General features: G+C 42.4%; 1 protein-coding gene across 3 annotated transcripts in view; it reads right to left on the bottom strand.

The window, feature by feature from the left end:
* Positions 1-9,278: 9,278 nt before the first annotated feature.
* The window catches only part of Slc18b1 (solute carrier family 18 member B1), a 28,528-nt gene continuing 13,483 nt past the window's right edge, over positions 9,279-24,323 (bottom strand). For all 3 annotated transcript variants that reach the window (XM_063233465.1, XM_063233466.1, XM_063233467.1), the window contains 8 exons: positions 22,483-22,619; positions 19,756-19,857; positions 18,109-18,200; positions 16,938-17,033; positions 15,993-16,067; positions 10,403-10,496; positions 10,249-10,295; positions 9,279-10,035 (listed from right to left, as the gene is read on the bottom strand). In XM_063233465.1, the coding sequence (XP_063089535.1) occupies positions 9,969-10,035; positions 10,249-10,295; positions 10,403-10,496; positions 15,993-16,067; positions 16,938-17,033; positions 18,109-18,200; positions 19,756-19,857; positions 22,483-22,619 (710 nt within the window). In that variant the 3' untranslated portion in view covers positions 9,279-9,968. The remainder of the gene's footprint in view (positions 10,036-10,248; positions 10,296-10,402; positions 10,497-15,992; positions 16,068-16,937; positions 17,034-18,108; positions 18,201-19,755; positions 19,858-22,482; positions 22,620-24,323) is intronic.

The raw sequence follows: 24,323 nt of genomic DNA, 5'->3' as shown, positions 1-24,323 counted from the left end.
GCTCCATGTGAAAGACCGAGGCCCTTGACAAAACACATAAAGTTGGAGCCTTTTCTTTGGTGCTCAGTCATTTTGGACACACAAAAGTCTGCTGGACTGGTATGCACTGAAAAGCCCAGAATAAAATCCTCTTGTTTCTCCATAATCTCATTAGTCTCCTGCAAAATGACAGCTTGCTTCTATATACTTGGTCCAATGAAATAATTCCCTCTCCAACAAGTATTTTATATGCTGTTCTATTTAGGTAACTGAAAATCCATTTCTTCTGTTATGGTTTATGTCTGGACGTCCTCTCAAAGTCTCATGTGGTCATAGGGATGGGCTTTTTGGAGGCAGTTGAATCTAGAGTCTGTGATTGGTTGGTTCATTGTCTAGTGCTGGGATTAGGGATGTTGGATGTTACACCCATCCTATGGCAGGTAGCCTGCATACAGCATAAAGGAGGAAAGGAGGCCTGTCTCTCGCTTTTGCTCCTGTTACTTTTGGTATCTTCCACTATCGTGAACAGTTGCCTCTCTGCCCTACCTGGGAGCCAGCTGATTATGGAATGAAGCCTCTACAAACTGTAAGTTAAGTGAAACTGTCCCCTTTTAACTTTGGGTGTTGGGTATCATGTCTTAGCAATGAGAGAAAACTAACTAAGACATCTTCCTACGGGGTTCTTCCTGGCCATCTGTGTAAGCTCCAATTCCTTGCACAGTGCTTCTAAGCCCACCTCACCCTAAGTGATATTTCCAAATTCTTCAAGTGAATTTTTTCTATGCTATTGAATGTCTCTGATTTCTTGCTGTTATCGTGACCTTAAATTTAAATCTTATACTGACACATAATCATATTCTTCAAGAAAATAAGGTTCTGAGTAAAGTGACACCCATATCCAGAAGACTGAAACGAGAGCTCTATCCCTTGCCATACAGCAAGAAACCTTGATGTTTCATTCCAGCATGCCCATGTCTCATAACCATCTAGTGATGCAGGACCTCAGGAGAGGCTGGCCTGTGACCCCTGGCGGGTAATGGATGTGTCCTACCTACTGCTGAACCTTGAGTCCCCAACCCCTGACCTGCAAAGGCACCCAGGACATGAGTGAATGCTAGGCAAAGAAGTCCGCTGTCTGACACCTGGGCTGTTCCATGTTGCAAAATTTTAGAACATTCTTTTTGTGTTTATTTTGTATATTTTCTGCACTGTAAAATAGTAACCTCAGGGGCTGGGGACTTAGCTCAGCGGCATAAGAACCTGCCTAGCAAGCAGACAGTCATGAGTTCGATTCCCGGTACTGATAAAAAAAAAAAAAATAGTAACCTTAGTCAGATTTCCACAAGACAGACTTTTAGATAATTCAATAATTTTACTTATCGTCTATCTTTACTGTTTTTAGCCATATCATGTTTGTAAGTTCCTTTGGGATCAGGGGCTAGTCTTACAAAACTTAATAACATCTAGAGATATATATTATATATATAATATATCTGCTTTATTAAACAATTTCCTCATCTAATTTTATACTGAATCTCTTGTTTGAATACAAGTTGATATAACACATACTGCTCTTACTCTTGTCATTAATGTTGGTTCTTTTTTCTTGGGATTCTTTCAAATCTGCATCTGATCTAGGGAACCTTACAGGTCTTGGAGATTTGTGGGTTTGTTTGTTTGCTTGCTGGCTTGCTGTTCCTCATGTACAGTACTAGGAACCACGGGCCTTCACACTGAACTGTGAGCCAGGCCTTCTTCTATTCTTTATTTGAAACAAGGTCTCACTGAGTTGTCCAGGCTGGACTCCAACTTGCAACTGTCCTGCTTCGTGTACTCAGAGTACTAGGATGTTATGCACTGCTGCATTTGATTATTCCCTTGGTTCTAATACATATTCCAACTTTTCCAGAAAGTATGTATCTTCTTCCACGGTCCTCAGAGTGTATCTTGTCTCCTTGTCTCTGAAATATCATCCAAAAGGCATAAATTCATTCCAGAAAAGGCTATCTGGAAAGAAGGAAACTGTATAAGGGATATGGATTGCTTTATGATAAGAACAAAATTATCTTCCTATTTCAGTTTGACCTTCCAACTTTCTCGGTTCACCTGACTTTCTTAGTAGCATCGAAGTGAAACGTGGGAATTTCCCTTCAGTCTGTCAGTCCCTCGTTCCAGGAAATGAGCATTTTATTATGTCAAAATCATTAGGAGCTTGAAATGAATATTTTGTTAGTGTGATTAGTTACTCTTTCACTTCCTACATGTATAATTAATCAGGATTGCAGATACAGGTTATTTGAAACAAGACTTTGTATATACTATGAATAACAGCTTGGAATTACTGTGGAATTAGCAAATTTAGAGCTTGACGTGCTCTATGAACATAAATATAATGCCTCTTTTATACCTTTAAGGGAGGAATGGAGCTGTGGCACGGTGGTAAAGAGCCTGCTTTTTAAGCATGAAGTGTTAGGTTCAATACCCAACACCATCAAAAAACACGTGTGTGTCTGTGTGTATGTAAGGACATTTTTAAAAGAGAAGGAGAGACATTATAACAAAACTCTAATAGTACACTGCCCCCTCAGTAAATCTTTAATATTCATTGTGAAGTCTCGTCCCCATTGCTGTGACCAGGATCCTGACTCTATAAGCAGGAATTATGTTCACAGGCTGCTCTAACCCCAGTCCATATGCCTTACTCCCCACCCCCAGTCAAACTTCTGAATGTTTTAATGCTGTTGTTCTTCAGTAGACACAACGTAGTAACTCACTTTGCTTTTCCCATTTACTACACAAAATTGAACAAGCAGAGGACATAGCGCAGTAGTAGAGCTTGTACTTAGCATGCATAAAGCCCTAGATTCAATCTCCAGCATCAAAGAAAGGAAAAAAGAAAACAATCACATAGCATCCAATAACCTGACAAAGCTCTCATTTTATCTCTTCTGTCCAAACGTGCATGTATGCATGCCACTGTGCAGCTCTTGTAAACCTCTAACTGTGGGTTAGGGATGTTGCTGAGGGGTTTAGAGCACTTATCTAGCATGTGCAAGGATCCACAGTACTGCCAAGTACAGCCGCTAAGTGGATATAATTATACGTAACTTTTCATCTCCATATTTTTGCCCTACTTCTTACCAGGACTATAAGCCATTTATGTTCCCTTTACCATTGCTTTTTTAAGTAAGGTGCTTTCCCGGTGTGTATCTAGTAAAGACAGACAATTAGGGTCTCATTTCATGTGGTGCCATTTTGACTTCCCTGTCCTCTACTAAGACCACTTTTCTTACTATACCTTAACATGATCCATGCTAGAGTGTGGATCTTGGGTGTCTTTATGCAAAAGCCAACATATAAAGACTTGGTCCCCAGAAGAGCAGTCCTGGGAGGTGGCGGAACCCTGAAGAGATGGCACATAATAGATGGTCTTGGGTCACTAGGGCCATGTTCCTGAGGGGGGATATTGAGATCTTAGCTCCTTCTGTTCTTCTCTTGCTCCCCAGCTGCCATGAGGTGAAAAGCTTGCTCTACTAGGTACTTCCACAATCATGTGCTGACTCACTGCTGGCTCAAAAGCAATGAGGCCAACAAACATGGACTGAAACCACCAAAACTGAGTTCAAATCAACCTTTCCTCCCTTTAAGTTTATTGTCTTGGGCACTTTGTTATAGTAACAGAAAGCTAACAGAAACAACAATGCTCTGACGCTAGAATTGATTCTTTAGCAAATCCTGCTCTTGTAGCTCTCAAGTCCTTGTGGCTCCTACTTTCTGTCAACTTTTAATGCACCCTGGCCAGCACTCACATTGTTGGTCATTGTACTCTCAAGTCCTTTTCTACACTCTCTTTCCCATTAGCCGGTCCAATTCTACTTCCTATCTTCAACTACCTTGCACAAACTAGTAACGACTGCCTCTATTTTTAGCTCAAGCATCTGTGCTGAAATCCAGGCCTGTCCTTCGAATGGCAGAGAGACCTTCCATGAGCTCCCACTAGGCTCCAGCCACCGGCCAGTGTCTGTACCCAGAAGCGCTGCCTCATTCCCATGTTATAAAGGACAGCTCCTGCACCTGTCTCTATCCACATTCTTTCCAGACTAGACTCCAGGACACTGCTCTCAAATTTCTCCTTTGTTACTTACCTTTAACTTTTCTTTCTCTATTAAATGGTAGAGAGAATACAAATATGCTGTTTCTCCCAAACAGTATTCTGCTAATACTCTTATTTTAAAAGAAAACTCTATGGGTTTCTGTCCCATTTCACAGTTCTGCTTTATCACAAAGTGCTTCACAGGGTAATACATACCCCTCATCTCAGTTTCCTTCCTCCCAACAGTGTTTCACCCGATGACTTCACTGTTTTGTCAAGGTCACTGTTGATTTCCACCTTGCTGATCACCAGTTCTTAGCTCTGTGTCACCTGACATCCTGGCAGTGTTTGACACAGCGGCCACTCTCCTGTTCTTGATGCATTTCCTTTGCTGCAGTTATCAGATTTTCCTCATTCTTCACTTGGACTTTTGTATTGGTTTACTTTGTTTTATCTCCATAGTTTTGTTTTTCTCTATTTCTTATCCTTCCTGACTTCTTAATATTGGTGTGCCCTGGAACTCAGTTCTTGGAATTTGAGTGAGTTTGAGGGATGGATGTTATCATCAATGTCCAGCCAGACATGGTAATATTCTTCCATTTTCTTTTCTGAGCTAATAATTATGAGATTTCAGGGTGGGTGTGTGCCACAACTGGCACAGCTCTTGAGGTTCCTGGGAGTAAGGATTGTGAGACAATGAAAAAAATAGGGAACAAAAGCTGGGGTCCGGTGGAGCCTTCTTTCTCCAGAGAGTATAGAGGCGTTTATTTATACATTTAGCAACTTAATGGCACGTGACACCCTGTTGCCTAGTAATCTGCATGTATAGTAACCTAAAGGCCTGACGTTTCGGAGCCCAGGAGTCACTTGTTCCTGCTGCTCACTAAAGCGGCCCAGGACCCAGCTGGCCAGCTCCCACAGGTGTGGTCAATTCCAGCCTCAACAGCTCCCTACAGGAGTGAAAGACAATAGAATTCCCTTTTGTAGTCTGGACTTATACACATGAAGGAATTTCAGGAGGAGCCTCTCCCTGGCTCCTTGGATGGGAACAATCCACGCAGGCTCAGAAGGCCTGTGATCCTGAACAGGCTTTTAAGGCCTTTCATTTCCCTTAGGTCAAATTTCTCGTGTGCCAAAAAAATACTGTATTGGGAGGATGCTCTTCTCTGAGCCCCAAGACTAAAGTTTTACTCATCGTTCCAGGCAGGATGCAACCCGGAAAACAGAATCTTAAATTCTAAGAAATTTAATATACAGATTTGGCTAAACAAGTATTTGATAAGTGATAAACAAATGAGGAATATTGAATAATCCAGAGATAATTATAGGAAGCAACTTTCTTAAGTGAATAAGGACAAGGGGTGTTGGAAAGGGTGCCAGGGCCCCCCGCCCCATGAACGAGAGGCTGGGAGTCAGAACCGAGGCAGCTCAGCTGGCAGCGAGTACGCGCCAAGTCAGGCGCTGGCTGCGGTTGGCAGCTTTGGAGAACCGCAATCACGCTAGTACTGAGAGTGCAGGGAAAATGGAAACTAAAGAAAGCACTGTCACCACATACAGTGACAGTTGCTGATGGGAACAGTGACAAGTGAAAGAGTCCTCCACTAGCACCCCCTCATGTCAGAATGCAATGAACCAGCTGGCAAGGGAAAAACTCATTTCTCCGGGTGGCATGAAAGCACCCAAAGAAGGCAGAAAGCTGGGTTTGGAGCTGAGAGACAACAGCGTAATGAGCAGTGTGCCCACAGTGACGATGGATGAAATAATGTAATACTTAGTCACATAGATTAAATTCACTGTGTTGGATGTAAAATGAAATATGCAAAATACATATAAATTACATTACATATAAATGTCAAAAGATGCAATAACTGTACTAAAAAGGGATATGCACTATTGCTAAGGATAAGAAACTACCAAGAGCTGAGGGTTTAGCTCAGCAGCCTAAGTGCCTGCCAGGCAAGCACAAGGTTGTGAGTTCAATCCAATCCCCAGTACTGTCAAATAAAAGGAAAAAAAAAAAAAAAAAAACTACCAAGATAATAGGCATAAGAAACTATCAAGAACTCGTGGAATGATTTATGAAAATCCTAAGACAGTGACTTTCACCAGGAGAACGAATGAGACAAGGAAAGGTGGAAAATGAAATGAAAGAAAAGCACAAAAGGCTTTTACTCTCTTCCTAATTTGTTTTTGCAAAAGCTGGGCCAAGGGTATATGGGCAATTGTTATGTAATTATATATGCTTTTTGTGAGTCAGAAACATTTTCACAAAAACAATAAAATAACTTGGAATCTGTCTTCGTTTATTAATCAGTGACTGTTACATAAGGAGCCGCACAGGGCTTTGGTATTTCTAAGCCCCAGGCAGGCTTTCTTTAAGTGCAGTGTGGCCCCTTCCTCTCTTTTCAGAGCTCTCTGCTTGGCTCCTTTTGGTGTCATCTTTGGAAGTGAGTCTTTCCCAATTTGCAGGGAAGACAACTTCTGGGATCTCTAGGGGTAACTGTTCCTTTTGTCTCTGATGAGAGAAAACTGTCAGGTCAAAAGTCCTAAGAAGGATTCCCACTGGCCTTGCTTCACTCACATGCTCAGCCTTGCATTAATCTCTGAGCCAGGTGGGTATGGACTGTGATCAGCCAATATTCCAGAAACCATGGAGCCAACAGGAATGACACAAACACAAATACAAGCAATCAGTTCCCTTTAAGAAAGAAGGGAAGCCTGGTGTAGTGGTGCACACCTGTAATCTCAGTACTCAGGAGGCTGAGGCAGGAGCATCCTTGCAAGTTTGAGACCAGCTACAAAGTGAGCTCAGAACTGCCCTATCTGAAAAAGACAAAGAAGAAGAAGAAGAAGAGAGGAGGAGGGAGAGGAGGAAAGAAAGAAAGAAAGAAAGAAAGAAAGAAAGAAAGAAAAGGACTGTGTAGTGGCACAACCTTGCTATCCCAGCACGTGAAAAGGCTGAGGCAGAAGGATCAAGTTTAAGCCCAACCTGGATCACATCACAAGAGCTGGTCTCAAAAAAAAAGCAAAAAACAAGACAAAAAAGAAGAAAAGGGAAGGCTGGAAGGCAGAAACAATAGACACTCACTACATGAAGCTATAAAAGTTTCCCAGTGTAGTCCCTGACTCCCCTGATCATTTTGGTCTCTTTCCCAACAAATCAGTGCAGCGAAATCAGAAAAACCTGAACTTCTGAAAACAATTAGGGTTCTCTGACATCTCTCTCACTTGTATGTGTTTGATTCCTTTTTAGTCTTTTTATTCTCCTACTTAAATTCGTGTACTCTCACTGTGTCGCATTTTCCAATACATCTGGATTCTTCTAGGTCAGTGACCTGTTTACCCAATGAACGGGTTCCTAACCATGATACACGAAGCAGGACTTGAGATCAATACACATCTGATCTTCAGCTGCACACTTCCTACATCTATGTTCATATATGCAAGAGTACACTCGGATACCTCACAGCACAAGTGATTACGAGCAATTCTTGCACATCATCGCCAAATGACCGTATTCTAACTCACTGCGTATGGCTGAAGCCCTTCAGTGTGAATTCACACCTGCTCCTGTTGGAAGTATGATCTTGGTGATGGACAATTTTCATTTTGTGTTGTAGGAGCTTCAGGATCACTGTGTTCCAAATACAGAAGCATCGGTCATTCTGGGTCTGCCCACCGCTCTATTCATTCGGCACGTTTATCCAGGAACTGAACTATCCATCAGAAGTAAGGTACATACACACGGTCTGCCTCCTCAGGAAGCCTGGTTAGTGGTGATGATTACTGTAAAGGGTTCCACCTGAGCACAGAGCAGTGGCTTTTCCATTGGTGTTACTGCTGAATCTTCAGTAACTCCCAGGTCCTGTTTGTCTAAGCTTCCCCATCTTGCTACATGGCATCACCAGCTCCCCGTACTCTCGAGTCAAAACCAAGCCAACCTAGATGGCTCTCTTCTCTCTCCTCATCAGAGATCCCATTGGCCCCTTTCCCCACACATTCTTCTCTTTCTCTCTCTCTCTCTCTGTCTCTCTCTCTCTCTCTCTCTCTCTCTGTGGCCACCTCTCTGCTCCCAACCATTAATGGCTCTCTCTCAGATCTTCCAGAGTTCTCCCTCTGTCATATCCTGGCTTACACAGTCCCCTTACCTATCCACATGCGATGAACAGCCACAAACGTGTGAAATACACGCTGGCATCACTTTTGTTTCTTTTGGTACCAGGATCGAACTCACAACCTCATTCCTGCCACGTGCGCTTAAGTCACTGAGCTAAATCCACAGCACCAAGCATCCCATTTAAAAGCTGGTTACTGGGTAGATGTGAAGGTACACACCTACAAGCTCAGCATTCTATGAGGCTGAGGCAGGAAAACCTTAAGTTTGAACCAAGCCTGGGAAATTTCATGAGCTAGTGGCAACCTGTTCCAAAATAAAAAAATAAAATAAAAAGGGCTGGGGATGTAGCTCAATGTGAAGGTCCTAGTTTCAACCACACACAAAGAAAAACGGGGCTGGTTGTTTCCCATTTCCCTGACCTCCCGTTTCCAGGACTCCAGTGAGTGAAACAGTCTCATCTTTGACTTCAAGCCTTTTGCATAATTTTTGTAGTCTTCTCTCCTTTGAATGAACAGTGACCTCAGTTTCACTCTCTAGATCTCAGACCAAAAGTCCCCCGCCATGGAGAGACAGCCTTGGCCTACAGCAGACCCCACACCTCATCAACGCCAGCCAGCTTCTCTGTCACACCAAGCTTTCTTCTCAGAACTTTAAGATAATTCAAGATCTCTGTTTGTACTTTCCACTGGCATAAATTACAGAGGCTAGAGATGATGTTTACTGCGATCACAGCCCAAGCCCAAGCACAGCATCAGCCCACAAAACACATTCAAAAGGCAGTTTTGAATGAACAGAGAAAACTTTGCATTCTTAGAAAATAAAAAGGCAAGATAGGCTATTGCACCACAAGAATGAGATGTCAGAGCTGACCTCCTGATACTTCCAACAGCTGCATGCACGTCCGTGGAACTGCAGCAGCCCTTCCCTCACGTAAAACACCCATTCGCAGCTGGGGTAGGATCGGACACTGAGCCGCTCTAGGGAGAGAATGCAGGAGCAAAAGCAGCGCACACCCCACCCACAGCTTACAAAAACTGCCTGGATGAGCAATGTGAAATTTAGCAATGTTTTGAAAATATACCACAAAAATGGTACTTGTATTTTTATTTCTCATATTTTCACACATAAAAATTTTTTTAGAAAAACTGAAGGAATTCTGCCTTTAACAAGGACAGAAATCTCAGCCCACAAGAGAAAGCATATCTCTCAAAGCAAATTTTAATTACAGACTTTGAGTCATCTTTATGTTGCTGGTATACAACACATCGATTTATTTTTCCCTTGTTAATAAAAAGTGTATTCATGAAATCAGTGACCTTACAATAAACGGTAAACAGAGGTAATAAGAAGCCTAGAAACAGTCAGCGACATCTTCAAGAAGTTTTGTCACTTAAAAACACAAACTTTGCCAGGCGTGGTAGCACTTGGGAGGCTGAGGCAGGAGAATCACCGTGAGTTCAAGGCCAGCCTGAATTACAAAGCAAGACTCTGCCTCAAAAATCAAAACCAAACCAAAACAAAACAAAACAAAACACCCACAAACTTTTACTGCTTTTCAACTCTCTCTGCCATATTAAATGTTGATTGGTTCAGGACCCCTGCTTTGCAGGGCAAAAGTGAGGTCTGCTACACGAGCATCCAAAATTATGTTGATGCTTCCAGCATGAGAGTGTGAAGTCCACAGAGTTCTGTGTGCAACACAAGGAAATGCTTCCAGCAGTGACGCACAGAGCCAGAAGCATCCATCTCCTGGCCTTGGATCAGTCAGAGCTCGCAAGGCTAAACTTCACCCGGCAACAGGGCAGCTTGTTCCTCCGCGCTGCCCATGGTGTTTGGAGGTTTAGATCTACAAAGGAGAGGGGGAGAATCTTATTATTTCTAGTACTTAAAAACCACCCCATGCCAAGAAGTTAACTTCTTAAAAAAGTGTCTGCCAAGTAGGGAGCCTCCTGGGCCCAGCACTCTGCTAAATGAGACAATAGATACAAAATACTATTTCTTTCCATTTTCTGAAGATAACCTTGAAAGGGAGATAGTTCAACCCAAAAATTGAACATACCTTTTTCTGGAGTCTTCCAGGAGGTAGAACAAGCCCATCGCTAATCCCTTTAATGCAGTGAAAGATACTGGTTAGTGTAAATCCTCCCAGTTAAGTTACTCCTTACATTAAGAAATGTAAGGAAAATGAGAAAAAAAATCGGTATGTTACTCACACTAATCAGTGGCCACAAGCCTTGGATTGCTGCCGCCCACTCAAAACCAAGTTTCTCGTACAGAAATCCACCCAGCATTGGTCCGATAAAAGCACTAGCAGAGGAGAGAAAAGTAAGTGGCTATTAAAGAGCAGAAAGAATAGTTACTGAATCACAGTCCCACAATCCCACACTCACAGGTCTTCCTTAAATTGTTGTTACAAATCCTGAATTAAAAGTTAATTCCCAGGCACAGCGATAGTTAGAAGAAAACAGTCCTAGGACTGAGGGTGTCACTCAGTGATAGAGTGCTTGCCTACCATGCACGAGGACCTGGGCTCAATCCCTAATGCTGCAAAAAATAAATAAAAATAAGAAGCAATAGAAAGAAAACCATGTCTATTTGATAATGGTGATGTTTAAAACTTTTAAACAATTCCCAAGAACTGCGTCTGAAAAGTTGGTGGCTTACAGAGAAATAAAAAGTGACAAATGTTCAAAACTATGTAGTGTAACATTCTCAATATCCACATACAATACAGCTCAACCGAATACATATGAATTCTCCATACAACACTGCTCACATATGTTTATGCTCTTGATATAGTGGAAGGTAAAGATGAATGAATACATGAAGAAATTCGAAATCTGAAGCGTACTTTTTTAAATGTACGTAAGACTATGTGTATGAAACCATTTTGCTTTTTGTTTCTTTCTATGTTTTGTGCTTGTTTGTTTTTAGTTTTTTGAGGCCTCGAACTTGCAGCAATCCTCCTCCCTCTGCCTCCCAAGTGCTGGGATCGCAGGGATGCACCACTACCCCCAGTGTGCTTAGGTACCAAACTGGCTGCTGTGACCACATCTTTTTTTTTTTTTTTTTTTTTTTTTTTGTCTTTTACACTTTTTATTGGTGCCAGGGATCGAACTCACGACTGCCTGCTTGCAAGGCAGGCACTTATGCCGCTGAGCTAAATCCCCAGCCCTGTAAGCACATCTTGCAGTCAGAAGGTGTGAGTTAAAATTCTCACTCTGGCCTATTTGGGAATCTTATATAACTTTTTTTTTTTTTTTTTTTTTTGCTTTGCTTATTTTTTGTTAGTCCATGTTCCAATAAATAAAGACTGTGTTCTTGGTGGGGAGTTGATTTATGTATACGAAATACCTTAATTTTTTTCCAGTCCATTACCCTCTCTCCTTCCTCCCTTCACCCCTTGATTTCCTTCCCCAAGAGAAAGATCTATCTACCTAGTTCTTGTTATCCATCTTTTATTTTGCTCTGTATTTACATTTTGTGTTCAGCAAGCAGATACCATGTGATACAGAAGGTTCTGTCTGACTTACTCCACTTAACATTATGGTCTCAAGAGGCCTCCATCCTCTTACCAATGACTCAAGCTTACCCTTCTTTATGGCAGAGTAGTACTCTAAGTACCACATTTGCCTTATGCTTTCATCTGTTGACAGAACTCTAGGCTGCTTTCAAAATGTAGCTATTATGGCCTGCGCGGCTGTAACACATGTGCCTCCATGTACTATACTGACTTGAATTCTTTCAGGAAGATACCTAAAAGGGGAACAGCTGGGTTGAATGGAATAGCTATCTTTAACTTTTTGAAAAATCTCCATGCTGACACGCGGGAAGACTGCAGGATTTTGCAGCTCGTGCCCAGCCATCGGTCGGGGGGGCGCAGAAGCAACAGGAACAGACGCCGGGTTCCGGTTACCGTCCTCGACAGGCTAAGAGTCGAGGTGTATGCCACCATGCCTGGCAGAAATTTGATTTTGGGGCTCTGGGAGAACATGGCGGACAGACAACAGCAACTACTGAAGGGTCTCTGAAAGGCTCGGCTCAGAGGCCAGGAATGATGCGGACTAAGGAGATACGAACCAGTAGAGATATGCTCTGCTGACTCAGGAACGAACTGGGCTGAGAGAATCCAACTTAGGATACAGTCCTGGCGCTAAAATAGGAACAGAAAAGACTCGGTGTAGAGGCTCGACCCCGCGCCATTGGAAACCGCGATTTGGGTTTCCCGCCGCCCGGCAGCTGGCTGCCTCCACAGCGGCTCGGCAAGGAGAGACGCGCAGAGCTCTGGGAACGGGAGTCTGCGAACGGAGTCGGAAACAGGACGGACAAGGAGGAAAACTGACTGGTGGCGAGGTGAGAGAGAAACTACCCCCTACCACAGTTTGACTCCAGCGGAGGTTTTTCTGGGCTCGGGCAGTCCTGTAAGAGCAGGGCGCGGTGGCAACTCCAGCCACACATTCCCCTCTCGGACGGGATTGGTGAAAAGTGCCTGGCCTGGGTGACGCTGCGGGCGGACTCCCTAGGCTGGCCTAACCCAGATCCCAGAGCCTGACGGTGGCCCGGAGGAGCGACCGACTCCCGCGTAGGCTGCCTCCTCCGCAACTCCCTGGGGCGCAGCGGTGGGCGGGAACAACTAGCCAGCGCAATTTGATCAGGCTGTGGCTGACAGGCAGGGAAGCCGGGCCTCCCATGTAAGCTTGCATTTTATAAGGAACAGAAAATATGGGGAAGGGAAGCAACAAAAAAGGCTCCTCGGCCCCCAATCTTGAGAATCAGGCAATAGTGGACACCGCACCAATATACATTAAGCGCCATATAGACAGCCTCATAGACCAATTCAGGAATGAAGTTATCAATGACCTGAAGCTAGAAGTATGCAGAATAGTTAGAGAAATGCTAAGCACCACCCAGGAAAAAGCAGATGGTGGAATGGAAGAACAGAAAAAGAGGGGAGAATTGCTTGATGGAGAAAACAGAGAAAGCATTGAGTGTGTGAAGCAGGTTCAAAGGGACTATCAAGAAATTAAGAAGTCTATCCAAGACTGGCATAACAGCTTGAAAGAAACTAAGGACAGACTATCTGAACTGGAGGGCAGACTTGAAACATGGGAGAATGAAATGAAAAACTTCTTAAAAATAACAAAGAAACAAACAGCAATAATCCAAAGACAAGAAGATGATAAGAGGAGCCATAACTTAAGGATTAAGAACATAAAAGAAGAAGTAGGGACACAAACAAGTGAACTGCAAAAGCTACTCACAGAAATAATCCAGGAGAATTTTCCTAATTTAGCAAAAGGTAAAGATACTCAGATGTATGAGGCATACAGGACCCCAGCTACCTACAACCCTAACAGAGAAACACCCAGGCATATAATAATAAAAATTCCAGAAATTCAATACAAGAACAGAATATTAAAAGCTGTAAGAGACAAGAAACAGATCACTTACAAGGGAACACCCATCAGAATTACAGCAGATTTCTCTTCACAAACCATCAAATCACGAAGAGCATGGGGAGAAATAATCCAAGCTTTGAAAGATAATAATCTCCAGCCAAGATTGAGATATCCTGCACAACTGTCCCTGGAAATTGATGGAAAAACGAGGTGCTTCCAGGATAAAGAGGAACTGGGGGAATTTGCAACCACCAATTCAACCCTACAGAAAGTATTGCAGGCTATTCTAAAAAAAGAAAAATACAAAGAACCCAGAAATAGTGGCGGGGAGGCCACAACGAATGGAGCAGAGAACAAAATGAAGAAGACAAACTGACAGCTACTGACAGAAAAAGAGCTCAACAGAAATGGGACAGAGAAGATTGGATGATAGGAACAGCTTTTTTTGGAGAAAATGACATCTTAATAGGTAATGCTGATTTAGTACCATCTTGTTTTGAAGTCTCATCTAGCTTTTGTTTTTCTGTCTCCAATGGTCTAAACAGGTTGTATCTTATTGGATTTTGTTATGTACGATAGTATAAGCAAAAACCTTTTAAAGACAAGGAGATTATACAGAGACCATTGTTCATTTTCTGTTAGTCGATTCTAAATACTCTATAATGCTGTCATTCTCTTAAATGGTTTTACATTGTTTTGATATACTTAATGCTACAGTATATGAAGTTGTACTCAAGGACTTCAGGGAGGGAGTCAATATGGTAACTATTTTTGGGTCAGGATTATCTGGTGGTGAAACACTATTCTGCTTAAATGGTTATGTTTTGATCTGCCCTGTTTCACTGTTATGCCCTCTTTTTTCTCAATCTCCACTCCATTATTTACTTTTTTATTTTTATCCATTTAATTACAGGGAAAAATATAGCAGGATATAATATAGTAACCCACTTTGACTCTCTATTATCTCAATTCGAAGCCCTGTATTACTCTCACCATCTTGTTTTTGACTGAGGTTCCTCTATTCTGTTTTGCTGGATAGTATCAGGTTCGAAAGTTTAGGCATCAGCTGAGAAGATAATGAGATTCATTATAACGCCCATTCTCGTTGACTTTTATCTACTTTTGAAGACCTACAATATCTCCAATGTTTTGGTTTTGTCGGTTTTATTCTTTACGGTTTTGTTCAATTGTATTACAACTAATGATATAGGCAATTCTATTAGAAATAGCGGGAGGCATTATGGTAACCATTGTTGATCACCTTGTATTATGTTTTTATATTATCTATTATGTCCACCCTTTTGACTTGACCGATTCTGTTCTGTTATGTCACATTTGGTTTTACTCTCTTCCAAAAAAGCAATACGAACCGTGGGAGCAATGAAACCCAAAATGTGTAATAGTCACTGTACAAAAGAGAGGAAAAGAAAGTGCTCTAAACTATATAACTGCATGTATATTTAAATGTATAAGATAGAAAATGATATCACAGAGTTTTATTGGATCATTGAACAGAACTGTTTGCAGTATCATTGTTGGAATGTCTACTCTACAAGCTTTAATTTTGTGACTGGAACAATTATTTCTAAGATGGCAATATGTAATCCATTAACTAGTGATTTCCTACTGCGCATTTTTTTCTTCTGTAAATCTGTATAACTTGTACCCCTTCACTGTTTTTTTTTCTTTCTTTTCTTTTCTCCTTAAATAAAAATTAAAAAAAAAAAAAAAAAAAAAAAAAGAAAAATCTCCATGCTGATTCCCATGGTGGCTGTACTAGTTTACAGCAATGTAGACGGGTTCCTTTATCTCAGGAAACCTCCCCAGGTGACTCAGACACTCCCAGATGGGGCAGGAGGGATGCTCAGCAGTGCATTAGCCCACCGACGACGGGGCCACAGCTAATGTGAAGGTAGCCTGGTGGGAGCAGATGCTCGTGGGGGCATGGCCTGGAGGGTGCTTCCTTTCCCCTTGACCTCTCTCTCTCTTTGTCTGCTGCTGCCAATGCCATAAGCAACCTTCCCTGCCATGTCACCCTGCCTTGGAGCCAGCCGGCAACCGACTGAAACCTCTACAAACTGTGAGGAAAGGAAACCTTCCTTTTCCTAACTGTGGGTGTTGGGTACTGTGTCTTGGTAACAAGACGGTACCTAAGACACCAGCACGTGTTATTATATGATTTCTCACGTGTTATTATATGATTTCTTGATGACAGCCATTCTCTCTGGAGTAAGGTGGCATTTTAACATGGCGTTAACTTCCATTTTTCTGATGGCCAGAGGTGATGAACATTTTTTCGTGTGTTTATTGGCCATTTGCGGTGTCCTAGTAGGCACCACCATCTGTAAAATGCAGACAGTATCTCCCATCTTGCAGGTAGGGACGACACTCTGGGACTACTCACCCAACTGACCACATGGCACTTGTGAGACCGGACACAAGCCCCATTGTACTTAGTCCCTCTTCAAATCCGTTTTCACTGCAAAGAGAGACATGAGAGTGTCTGTTAGTAAAGGGAGTCCTGCCTGAATGAAAAAACTGTATGACAGATTAAAAAAAACAAAGAAAATCTGGACAAAATCAGTGGTATGACGCTCCACTTTTAATAAGCAGAGTGTGCCTAAGGGCCCGGGGATACAGCTCAATGGCAGAGGGCATGCTTAGTGGGCAGAGGGTCTGGGATTGGATCCCCAGCCCTAAAAACAGACAAACGACTCCAAAAGCAAAATCAAAGAAACAAACCTAGTTCAAAGCACTGCTTTATGAATTGTAAAATAATTTTTCTAAAGACACTTTTTATGAAATCTATTAGATATATTAATGTCATGATCCATTCATATTAAATGCCTGTAAAGTTATCATTCTTAACCCCGTACACTGAGACCGCAATGTCGAGGACAGTGGACAGCTCCAAGAAGGCACGGAGGTGGCTTTTTACTCCCAGAAGGACAGCTGAGCTGACCTGGCAGAGACTTGGCCCCTGGGAATAATGGCCAAGTAATGGCCTGGCCACCCTGGGGCATTGCATGGATCTGCTCCACGAAGGAGGGACAAACTCAAGGGATTTCCCCCCTTAGCTTCAGGTTTCAAAAACTACATATACGCCAAAGCACACACCAAGTAAAACATCAGTCTTCCACTTATTTTGACATTAGTGTATTAATATGAATCTATATTGACATTTACATGATTGTATTACTACATGGATGATTTCCACAGCAATATTTGCATTCTTTAAACACAATGGTTTGGGGGAAATTTCTTAACACCTAAGAAATTGAAAAATTCACAAAACTCATGATGTTCACTGCTGTTCAGGTGCAGCACTTCAAGAAACAGCATCACTTACTATGCGCAGCTGAGAACCTCTGGGAAGGTGGGGATTATACTCATCCCGGCCGAGATGCCATTGACCACTAAGATCAGCACTAGCAGCCACAGCTGACTGCAAAAAAATTTTGGAAGAAAAAAAACCTTTAGCATTTAAGAGGCACAAACCACACTAGGAAAGACGGGGGCCCAGCAAAGTTGGTTTCATGGGTTATGTCTCCTCCTCGGCTGGCCCATGCTAGTCAAGGAGATCACCCTTGAGCTCCCTGTCCTTATGGGGAGTGGGGGAACCCAGCTCATGCATCCCATAGCATCACAGATCACACACATCCTGACAGTCTCTTTGGCCACACAGATCACACATTTGCAGCCAGTCTTTCTCATCACAAAAAAACCTTTTAAAACTGGCTGAAATATCAATACTAATATGGTTCTCTCAGTCCTGGGCTTTAAATTCAATGAACTGAACAATGCCAAAGAAGGGGAGGAACAACATAGAGGCAAAGCTAGCACCTGTACCAGGTGGAGCATTATGCCAGGTGTGGAATATAGACAATCTCACTTAATCTTCATGATAGCTCAGGGTATCCCTAAGGAAACTAAGGCTCTCTTAGCAGATAAGGAATTTGCACAATTTTGCACAATTATTTCCTCAATAATTGTAAGTGGCAAAGTCAAATTCAAACTCAAGACTGAAAGACAAATCTTTTTCGTATCATATTTCATCCTAGAAGTATGCAAAAAGGCTTAGGAAATTCATTTTATTTTAGCAAATAAACTATGTCAAACAAGCTTTTGAAGCAGCTACTATCTGCTAAGGATGACAAGAAACAAAAGCAATTTGGTTCCCATCTCCAAATCAAGGAGGAACAGTAGAAAAAACCAAAACTATATTCTAAGAACTATCAATCAAAGGTGGGTAGCAACACATGGCGTTTTAAAAATGGGAATAAATAAATATGCGCTAGAAACCCAAAGACAGAACAAATATTTTCCTCATGCTGAAGATTTTCTGCATTCCTATTTGCTTGAGCCAATGATAGTCTAATAATTCAAAATAGGCTTAAATCAAAGCACTTATTCAGTTACGTATTAAAGTTTAAAATGCTGAGGCATGGCAGCATCATAACAAAAAAATTTAAGACTAATTCCTCTTGCTATTTGACCAAACTATAGAAGGAAAAACTTACCTTTTAATGTGCAGGACCGGGGCAGGTCCTAAGAGCAGGAAACACACAGCGGTGATTAAGTTGCCAAAAACCAGAAGCCACTTCCTTAGATGCTAGGAAAGGGAAAAAGTCCAGGACACTCTCAGAGGTAAGAAGCTTCCTTGATCAAACAATATAAAAAGCCATTAAAGCACGCATGTCACAACATCCAAAAATCAAAGTACATTCAAGAAAATGAAATTCTACATTTAAGAGAAAATAAGTGGACAATGGACTCAAAAGCAAGGACAATCTACCACGAGACAGGGAATGGGCCAGGGCAAGGACTCCTTAGGAAATGTACTGCAGAGTTTTGTACATGACGAAGTATTCTGAGTGGGGAACAACTAAAAACAGTCTCCTAAGGAACTCACAAAACACTTAACGATACCTAGAGAAACTATGTTCCAAAAAAGTGCCGAATGCCTATGCATTCTGGTGACAGATGTGTCACACCCTAACACCCCATGTGATGGTACTGCAAGGGGGCCCTCATGAATGGGAGCCCCCAGAGGGCCTCCTTGTCCCTTTTTCCCTGTGAGTTATAGGGGAAAGGGCGTGGAGGTGCACACCTGTGATCCCAGCACTCAGGAGGCTGAGGCAGGCGGCTTGCAGCAAGTTTGAGGTCCGCTTGGGCTATGTAGTGAGTCCAAACCAACTTAGACTACATGAGACACTGTCTCAAAAAACAAAAACAACAATAGTAATAATAATAATCAGGAAATGAGCCTGATCTTGAGCCTCCAATGCTTCAGAACCATGACAAGTAACTTTCTATTACTACCTATGATAGTTTGTTATGGAATTTGAACAGCCCAAGACAGCAGTCAATAAAATATACCTTATGATCTATGAGTCAGGCTAACAGTTACAGGGTGGCAACAGCTGTTCGGTTATATAAAAGTACAGCTTAAAAACACAGCTCCAGGGACTGGGGATTTAGCTCAGCAGCATAAACGCCTGCCTTGCAAGTGTGCGGTCGTGAGTTTGATCCCTAGTATCTATAAAAATGAAAAAGACAAAAAAAAACAAAAAACAAAACCCCAGCTCCGGCACTGCACAAGCCACTGGCTTTCTGGCACATGGGGTAGGAAGTGATCCCCAGCCACAGAGCTATTTTTTGATAAATATGTGATTTTGTCTAATAGAAAGAAAAACTGCAGAACTTAGCCTGAAAGCCAAGAAGCTTCAGAAATTTGAGACCTGGCTGGCAGCAGTAGTTCTGTACACCACTTGTCCACACTGAAGGGATTATACCTCACTGAGGGAAAACGGAAGGAATTTCCTCATAAAATGGAGCTGGAATGTTCCATCCACATTTACCTCACCACACTTCCCACTCCCAGAATAAATGATCTCCTCGAAAGCCAATGTCTCACTTGTCACAGTGCCACAATAATCTCCACGCTTTAACCTAATTATTAAGTTCAATCCAATTATTTTCACAGTTTAACTTAAGACCTCCATTAGCAAGCTCCTGCTTGGCGTGATGCTGAGGCTGGAAGATGCTAGAACCTCCCCTTCAGCCGAACTGTCTTTGTCGGTGACCAAGGGACCCTAAGAGTGCTAGAGAACCAGTCCAGAAGTCACTGGCCTAACCCCATAGAAGGAAGGATCAAGTGTCCTTACCGGCATTTTGTCACTCAGTAGTCCAAAGAGTGGCGAGGACACGGTGTAGGACAGCGCCAGGCCTAAGAAGACCAGGCCCACGTATCCAGCTGGCAAATTAAACTGGAAAATAATTTCTCTATTAAACTCACACGGTCAAGTTACTTTTAAAAATAAAATCTACATCTTTTCCACCCATCACTTCTTTAGATTTATTATTATACACTCAGTATTATTAAACACTCAGTATTTGTCTCGATTTGGGTCTTATTTTAGTAAATGGGTTTCTTTTGTTCTAGGAGAGAAAAATCCTAAGCAAAGGTGAAAAGATCTAGATGTTTTATTTTGTAGCATTTGATATCAAACATATAATTTAGATTTACGAATTACAGCATGCTTATACGTAAACCAGTGTTTCATATTTTTTTGTGCATAAGAATTTTCTAAAGAGTTGATAAAAAAAATAAAATAAAGGAGATTGTTGGGTTTCCTCCTAGGTTTTGTGATTCAGAAGCCCAGGAATGAGGGCTGAGGATTTGCATTTCTAAGAAGCTCACAGGGGACACCACAGATCCAAAAGATGAGCCTAAGTATCATAATTAAGCCAGGAGATTCATTTGTGAATCAATCCACACATTTTCATCATTTGTATGACAAATGCTAACTCATGCTAGGAAATCCGCCCTGTAAAGACAGTGGCCCAAGAGAGTAGGCAGAAATGTTTTCTTCTCATCTCACCACTGGAGAGATAAAGGGGGACCACATTATCCTAACACTCAACTGGTGACTTTACAGCGAATCACCAAGAAACCTACACAAGAAATCAGAAGGGTACCCAGATACAAAATATTGATAGAAAACCAGGGAACTAAATATCTCCAGAGCTGTTAAATTGAAGTTGGCTAACGGGGGCAGGGAGGACAGCAACACCCCCAAGCTGGGACAGTCCAGAGGCACCGCAGACTCCCAAGGGGGTTAGAGGTCTCCAGCCCCTTCCCCGGGCCTCTCCCACCTAACATTGGCTCAGGGAACCTTCCCACCTCTCCCTTCCTGTTTGAATGACCTATATTTTCTTGAGAAAAAAAAATTTTTTTTACATAAATACATAAATACGCTCAGAGGTGAGCTACAGATTTTTTTCAACATAGATACGACGCCTCAAAGAACTCACAAAAATGCCTCGAAAGGCATATTGTTCAAGCATTGAGAGCATTGTGTTATCAGAAGCATAAAATCTTTTGTTTGCCGAGTTACCTCATGCACAGTTGCTGGTAAGCTTAATAATTCTTTAAAATTTAAGTCAGGTATTAAAATTATAGTCCACATGGTGATGTGTGCAATAATCAAAATTTAGTAATTTCAGGAGGTAGTGTACAATTACAAGAAAGATTAACTCTAATCCTTATGATAGGTAAATGATGAGACCATGTGAAATGATCATAGATATTTGTTTTTATTGCAATTATGCTATTTTAATATTAATGTCTCAACTTTTATCTATCTTTACCTGAATGGACACATTACCTTGCCAGTGTAATTACCCACCATAAATTTTGTTGCATCATGCTTGTTTTGTCATTTAATAGCCAGATTTATTTTTATCGATTTCTTTACTAGTACATGTCTGTGATAGATAATCCACTGACGCTGGGAGCTGGAGACACACGTATATATATCACATCTTACTCCTTGTCACTTCCCTTTTTCTTCTCCTGCTTCCCCTCTCCTCCCTCCCTAGCTAGGTTCCATTCCCATTTGCAAAAGGTTATTTTCTGTTTCCTGTCTTCTTTTATTTTGCTCTTTATATTCTTTATCTTTATACTTTGGAAAGAAAAACCATTACATCATTCTGTTTTTCAAAAATATCTACAAGCAAAGGACTATGACCAAACTTTTGGAATTCAATATTTGTTTTTCAGTACCAGAAGAGATTCTTCTGGTTTCTTTCTCCCACCCCTGATTAACACAGTTCATAGTCATCAGATTGGATCAAACAGCCTAGAAAGGGCAAGGTGTTCCCACGGGGAGTCTACAAGACGTGATAGACACCTCACACTAAGCTAGTTAAGAACCCTGAATAGAGAACCTCTAACAAGCAGAGGAAAACTATCCTTGTTACATGGCATGAATGGCACCCAAGCCTGAGCTACACCGACATGAGCAAAGCCTTGGAAAGGACACCAGTGTGTTGGCCACTAGTGAAAGGATTCTTTCTTACTGAAGCAGATCCTTAACTCACAGAATCATGTCTGTATTGTTAGGGAGGAGTTTCAACTTGATTGGCTTTGGGATCCATCCAGGCTATTGGCACAACACACTTCTAGACCTGCCAGGCTGTCGCAGAGGTGTGGCCTTGGGGATCTACATCCGGGCCTTCAACCTGTTCCCTCCGGCACTGCCTTCCTGCTCTGCTTCCCGGCTGGCATGATCTAGCACCTCTGCTTTACCACACCATCCCACCACGTTTCCGCCTTCGAGTAAGCTAAGTGTGCACTAAACCATGAGCAAAGTCAAACCTTTCCTCTCTAAGATGTGGGGGTTGGATACTTTGTCTCAGGTACAAAAAGTCACTAATGCAATATCCCTAGCTTTTAGGGGGATCGTAAAGAGAAGACACAGGTACCTTGGAGTTCCCAATCCACCACCTGCTCTCAGCCATTCAGAGCACATTCTCTGAGGAAGGGACTAAAAGCAAGCACTTGGGTTCCCCTGCTACAAAGCACACCCCTTTAGTGATTGACCACTTACCTTGCCCAAGACAAAAAGAGACAGAATAGGGTCAAGGAAGCCAAAGCATGAGCTCAGAGAGATGAGGACGAAGGCTACAAGGCCAACCTTGGGTAAGGTGACAAGTTTCCAGAATGAGTGTTCACTTGGATCAGAGTCTTTGGGGGTAAACATGGAAGAAAAAAAAAATGAAAGAAGGAAATCATAGGAATTAACAACTTTTCACTTTATCTTTTTACACTTATTTTGAAAACTAAAACTGGTAAGATAAACTTTAGTAATAAAATTAACTTCTGAATTTGCCTAAAATTGTATATGATTTACATTTGTATATAAGTTATTTGAATCTGGAAGCCATGCTCAACTTCACTTTAAAAATTTCACAAATCCAAAAAGAATCAACTAGAATGTAAGTGGGAGTAGAAGCGGCCGCAGACTTTAGGTTATAAAGCTTCTTTTAGATGGGACAGGGGACCTGAAGTTTGATTTGGTACGGGGGAAAAAGCGTGGCTAATGCTTTACCAAGGAATGATGTGTGGTGGGCGCTGAAGTAGGAACGTGCCCTTAATATTTTTTTAAAAAAAGAATGAATCTTTATCCAGTGGCAAAGCAAACACCGAATAAAGTGTTATGAGTGCTACGTAAATCACTTTCAGCGTTCAGGTCAGGTGGGTTCCCCTTTCCTCCTGTCATCTCCCAGCACAGCCGTCCACCCAGATCCCCACTGTTCCAAGTCCAGGCCCCCACAGCCGCAGGACCCCTGTCCAGGCTGCCTGCCAGTTTTCCAGTCTCCGTTCTGCATCTGGCCCTAGTCCACCCCCAGATTGTACCTGTTTCTTTTTTTACTGTATTTCTAATCTTCACTTCATAACACTTCGACACTGCAATAGCTTTTCCCTCCGTATCATTTATGGTTGTTTGACAGCTTTTTGTTTTTACTTGATGGCTTTAATTTGTTGAACAATAACTTGGCTGAGTCAAGCACTATGCAAAATGCCGAGTTTACTGAATTTAAGAAACGACAACAAAAAAGAAACCAGGACAAATGCCACCCTGTGCTTGCAGAGAAGCCACAACAATCAGTGAAAAGGACAGGGCCAGAGTGGTATCTACGGGGCACCAGAGGCCACTGCGTTAAACCCCCAGGGAGGGGACATAAAAAAAGACTGTCACAGTACTGGAACCTGGGCCGCAGCCTAAACACTGAGCCTGTAATAAGCAACCAGAGAAGGAAGAATGATCCAGGTAGATCAGGGAAGCTCTCGGGTGACAGACACCAAGACAGGTGGGGCTCACACTGAAGAGTTCGCGACAGGGATCTGGAGCAGGCAATGACAGCCAGACCTGGGGGTTAGAGACGGCCCTGTGGCCTGGTGGCTGGTGAGAGTGTGGGTGCAGAAATGACAGTGGGGTTGCACCAGGAAGTTCTTTACGGTCAAGGCTTCCTACCCTCACTTCTCCCCCAGCACCCAGCACGGAGCATTATCCGATGCTTATTAAATAACAAGTGTCGGGCAGAGTGCAAAAAAGCCGTGGTGCTGTTCAGCTGTCTGCAGCCACACTAAAGGACGTCTTTAGGATACAACAAATAAAGTTAAATCCTGGTGATAGTCTCTTCCTTGTCAGCATCTGCAGCGCAAAACGGAATCTCACTGTCTCCTGCTGAGAGAATTCAGCGCTCAAATTCAGAAACAGCAGCCGTGACTCAGCTTTAGGGCGGGGACGAGCACCACCGTGTGGGCTAGTGAGGTACTACCAGCGGGGAGACCGTTTGCGGTGAACACTGAGCTCTATGCGAAGGATGTTAATCATACCTTTAAAATATAAATTACGAAAGACTCCAATTTCAATTGGCTACACTG

The sequence above is a fragment of the Cavia porcellus genome, unplaced genomic scaffold, assembly GCF_034190915.1.
Source record: "Cavia porcellus strain 051 isolate PalLab524CR breed Dunkin Hartley unplaced genomic scaffold, mCavPor4.1 scaffold_22, whole genome shotgun sequence".
Classification (NCBI taxonomy): domain Eukaryota; kingdom Metazoa; phylum Chordata; class Mammalia; order Rodentia; family Caviidae; genus Cavia; species Cavia porcellus.
The sequence above is the reverse complement of the archived record's forward strand: the minus strand, read 5'-3'. Positions and strand labels throughout refer to the sequence as shown.